The sequence below is a fragment of the Mandrillus leucophaeus genome, unplaced genomic scaffold, assembly GCF_000951045.1.
Source record: "Mandrillus leucophaeus isolate KB7577 unplaced genomic scaffold, Mleu.le_1.0 Scaffold72, whole genome shotgun sequence".
Classification (NCBI taxonomy): domain Eukaryota; kingdom Metazoa; phylum Chordata; class Mammalia; order Primates; family Cercopithecidae; genus Mandrillus; species Mandrillus leucophaeus.
Window position 1 is genome coordinate 2,330,491 of NW_012107808.1, and position 4,494 is coordinate 2,334,984.

The following is a 4,494-nucleotide window of genomic DNA, read 5'->3' on the forward strand; positions in this document are numbered from 1 at the left end:
TACTTGGGAGGCTGAGGTGGGAGGATCGCTTGAGCCTAAGAATTCGAGGCTGCAGTGAGCCCTGACCACGCCACTGCACTCCAGCCTGGGCGACAAAAATAAATAAATAAATAAAATTAAAAAAAGGAATAAATGAACATCTTTGCGGCTGAGAGCTTTCAGTTATCACCGTCGAGAATTCCAGGCGAGCGCTGCGTTTTCCCAGCTGCCTCTTTTCTCTCACCCCCGTTCCCTTCCTCTGGAATCCGGCTCCACCTCTTCCTTTTCCTTTGCCAGCCTCTCCGTGGATTCCGCGGTCCGGGTTTCCCGGGCGCCAGCCGCCGGGAGAGGATCGGTGCGTGGGAGCGCTCCGGCCGCGGCGGGCATGCGCAGAGGGGGGCGGTGCACTGCGCATGCGGAAAAATGGCGGGCCGGGCTACTTGAGAGCCGCGGGTCTACCTCCTCCTTTCGCGTCTTCGTCGGGAGTTCCCGGGCACGTGAGGCAGTGCCGCGTTTGCTGGCGGGTGGGACGGCCTAGCCGGGCGGGGCCTTGGAGGACGCCGCGGATCCGTCAGTTTCTGGGCCCTTGGAAATCGGCGCGTGGGGGGCGGTGATCGAGCTGCGCGCGAGAGGGCGGGAGAGCTCGCGGGGTGCGAGGGGAGCGGGACGCCCGGCCGGGCAGCATGAGTCAGCAGCGGCCGGCGAGGAAGTTGCCCAGTCTCCTCCTGGACCCCGCGGAGGAGACGGTTCGCCGTCGGTGCCGAGACCCCATCAACGTGGAGGGACTGCTGGTAAGCTCCGGGACGGGACGGGAGGGGGACGGGCGGGGGTCTCCCAAAGCTGGCCCCCTCCTCCCTGCGCCGCCGCCAACCCCGCTGGCCGTCGTCTCGGTCGTCTGCTCCCCCTGGGCCAGGCGCTGCCCATCACGTGCTGCGAACTGCGCTCTCCCGCCTTCTGCTTTCAGCATTTGCTCACAGACGTGGTGTCAGTCTTCTGGGCTTTTACATCGGAACTTCAGGGCAGTGTTGGAGAAAATTGCTCAACTTTGCATTGGAAAGGCCATGTTTTTCTCCTTCAGTGGACTCTAGCTGTATCTCTGCAACCTATCATTTGTTCTTCTACCTTCTCTGTCTTCTCTACTGCAGCCGTTTAAAACCTTGTCCACGCTTTATATTTCCCACGCCACAGCTCCCATTCATAAAATTATCTCCCCACCTGTTTGACGGAGAAAATGGTTAGGAGATTTGGCTCCCTTTCCCACAAAGACTGATTTCTTCTACTCTTGTTCTGGACCAGATACTGTATTCCCCGGTTCTCAAGGTCCTTAACAAATGCGTTCTTTTCCATTCCTCCCGTATTTTCTTTTTCTTTTTTTGAGATGGAGTTTTTACTCTTGTTCCCCAGGCTGGAGTGCAATGGCACGATCTCAGCTCACTGCAACCGCCGCCTCCCAGGTTCAAGCGATTCTTTCTGCTTCAGCCTCCCATGTAGCTGGGATCACAGGCATGCGCCACCACACCCAGCTAATTTTGTATATATAGTAGAGACGGGATTTCACCGTGTTGGCCAAGCTGGTCTCGAACTCCTGACGACCTCAGGTGATCCACCCGCCTCGGCCTCCCAAAGTGATGGGATTACAAGGCGTGAGCCACCGAGCCCGGCCTCTCCCCATATTTTCAATTTCTCTGCTGCTTTCTTCCTATAACTAGTAGTAATTAAACATTTTCCCAAGTCATTATGCCTGGTCCCCATACCAAATAGTTTGTGATTATTGTCTCATTTAGTTTCTCACAGCAGTGTTTTATAATAGTAAAAGACTATTATTCTTGTTTTATGGTTGCCAAAACAGACCTGGAGATGCATGTAATGCCGGCTTGCCTGTGGCTAGATAGTAAGTGGAGAAACTTGGGTTGAACCTCCAAATGTCTAACTCCAGATGATAAATTCTTGACTACTAAAACCACATTCTCAATCCATCCCCATCTTAAAAGATCCCTCCCTTAATTCCATATCCCTTGCCATCTACTGTCTCTCTTCCCCTTCACAGCTAAACTTCTTGAAAAAGTTATTTACACTCACTCTTTCCACTTGATCGTCTCATTATCAGCCAACCCACTGCTGGGAACCCCTATCCTCAGCACACTTGTGAGACCATTCTAACCAGGGTCACCGACAATCTCGTCAATTCCAGCAGCTGTTGTAGTTTTGACACAAAACTGCTTGTGTTGGAAACTCTCCCTTGAGTTTCCTTGACATTGATGTTCCATCTGCTTCTCTGGTCTCTCCTTGTCCTCATCCTCTTCCCAGTCCTTCATTTTTTTTCCCCCGAGACAGGATCTCACTCTGTCACCCTAGCTGGAGTGCAGTGGCACATCCTGGCTCACTGCAGCCTTGACCTCCCAGGCTCAAGTGATTCTTCTGCCTCCACCTCTCTAGTAGCTGGGACCACAGGCACATGCCACAAGGCCTGGCTAATTTTTTTATTTTTAGATGTGGAAGTCTTCCTACGTGGCCCAGGCTGGTCTTGAACTCCTGGGCTCAAGCTGTCTTCTCACCTCAGTTTCCCAAAGTGCTGGGATTACAGGTGTGAGCCACCGTGGCTGGCCACATGTTGATGATATTCAGGGTTCTCTTCTGCTGTCTCTACACATTCTTCTTAGGGGAGTTCATTCTCTCCTCCCATGACTTATGTTACCGTCTACATTTGATCCTTGAGCGACTCAGGGTTTGGGGCACCAAATCACATGAAATTCAAAATCTGAATATAACTTTGATTCCCCCAAAACTTTACTGTTTCCGGAAGCCTTACTGATACTGTAAACAGTTGATTAACACATATTTTGTATTTACATGTATTAGTTAGTGTATTCTTAGAATAAAGTAGCTAAAGAAAAGAAAACGTTATTAAGAAAATCATAAATAAGAGAAAGTCCTACTCATTCAGGGGAATTAGATGATCGTAAAGGTCTTCATCCTTGTCTTCACACTGAGTAGGCTGATGAAGAGGAGTAAGAGGAGGAGTTGGTTTTGCTCTCTAAGGTGTGGCGGGGGTAAAGAAATTGGCATCTAAGTGGACCCACACAGTTCAAACCTGTGTTGTTTGAGGATCAGCTGTATATTGGTACTATCTGTATTGGTGGTCTTAATATTTGAGAATTTGATAAAAACTCTAAGCTCACTGTGGAAAAACTTAGTTTGCATGCACTATCAGCAGATACATCGCTTGAAATCTTAGACATACATTTCTGGTATTTTCAGTTACCATATCATAATTCCCAAATCTATAAATCTCCCTCAGGGTTTTCCAGCTGTCTACTAGACCTTCCTACTTAGGTTTCCAACTCCTATTAGTCCCCCCTCATCTGAGGTTTCACTTTTCTTGATTTCATTTAACCTGTGGTCCCCCAAACTATTAAAATGAAAATTCCAGAAATAATTCCTCAGTTTTAAAATGCTTGCCATTCTCAGTAGTGTGATGAAATCTCGAGCTGTCAAGTACCACCCAGCACCTGAATCTTCCTTTGTCCAGAGTTCCCATGCTGTCATTGCACCCTGCCCTTAGTCGCTTAGTAGCTGATTGTTGATTATCAGACCAACTGTCACAGTGCTTGTGTTAAGTAGCCCTTATTTTACTCAGTAATGGCCCTGAAGCACAGGAGTAGTGATGCTGGCAGTTCCAGTATGCCGAAGAGAATTGATGAAGTGCTTCAAGTGAAAAGATCTAAGTTCTTGACTTAGTAAGGAAAGAAAAAAGTCTTATTCTGAGGTTGCTAAGATCTACAGTATATTTTGAGAGGCCACCTTCACATAACTTTCATTGTAGTATATTGCTATAATTGTTATATTTTATTATTAGCTGTTAATATCTTACTATGCCCGATTTATAAATTAAATGTTATCACAAGTATGTATGTATACGAAAAAAATTGTATATATGGGGGTTGGTACTGTTTGCGGTTTTAGGCATCCACTGGGGGTCTTGGAATGTAGCTCCCAAGGATAAGGGTGGACTACTGTATATTCAGAATTGAATTTATTACTCTATTGGTCAGGGTTCTGCAGAGAGACAGACCAATACTAATACAGATTTTGGTACCAGGAATGGTTCTAGGGGAACAGAATTTTAAAGATGAGTTTCCTTAATTGGGGTTTTTGGAATTGGTTCTTTAATCTGATTAGAACTTAAAAATGCTAAGAGCTCTACTTCTAGTAGTAGAGAGAGCACTGGAAGGCATGACACAAACTGTTTATAGTTATGCAAAATAAATGCCTTTGACATTCTAATTCACCACATATAAGAGGCAAAGAATTTAGTGACGCTGTATGTGATATTTTCAAACATTTTTGGAAAAACAAGGATTATAATGACGTTGGTTGGTTGCTCCTAGTGTCTTTGGACAAAGTGATGAAAGAAAAGGATGAGCTCAGGGATTCAGTTTCATGGCTGGAGTTCCACATAAATGACTTAAAAGTTTCTAAGTGTGCCCTAGGTTAGAATCTTCTATCCTGTAGCCA

At 46.8% G+C, this 4,494-nt stretch overlaps 1 protein-coding gene across 4 annotated transcripts in view; it reads left to right on the forward strand.

Annotated features, from left to right (window-relative positions):
• Nucleotides 1-364: 364 nt before the first annotated feature.
• Nucleotides 365-4,494, forward strand: part of E2F6 (E2F transcription factor 6) — a 22,031-nt gene continuing 17,901 nt past the window's right edge. For all 4 annotated transcript variants that reach the window (XM_011965280.1, XM_011965278.1, XM_011965281.1 and 1 more), the window contains exon 1: nucleotides 365-770. Coding sequence is in view for 1 of the 4 variants with exons in the window: in XM_011965278.1 (XP_011820668.1) it covers nucleotides 663-770 (108 nt within the window). In the remaining 3 variants the exon portion in view is untranslated. The remainder of the gene's footprint in view (nucleotides 771-4,494) is intronic.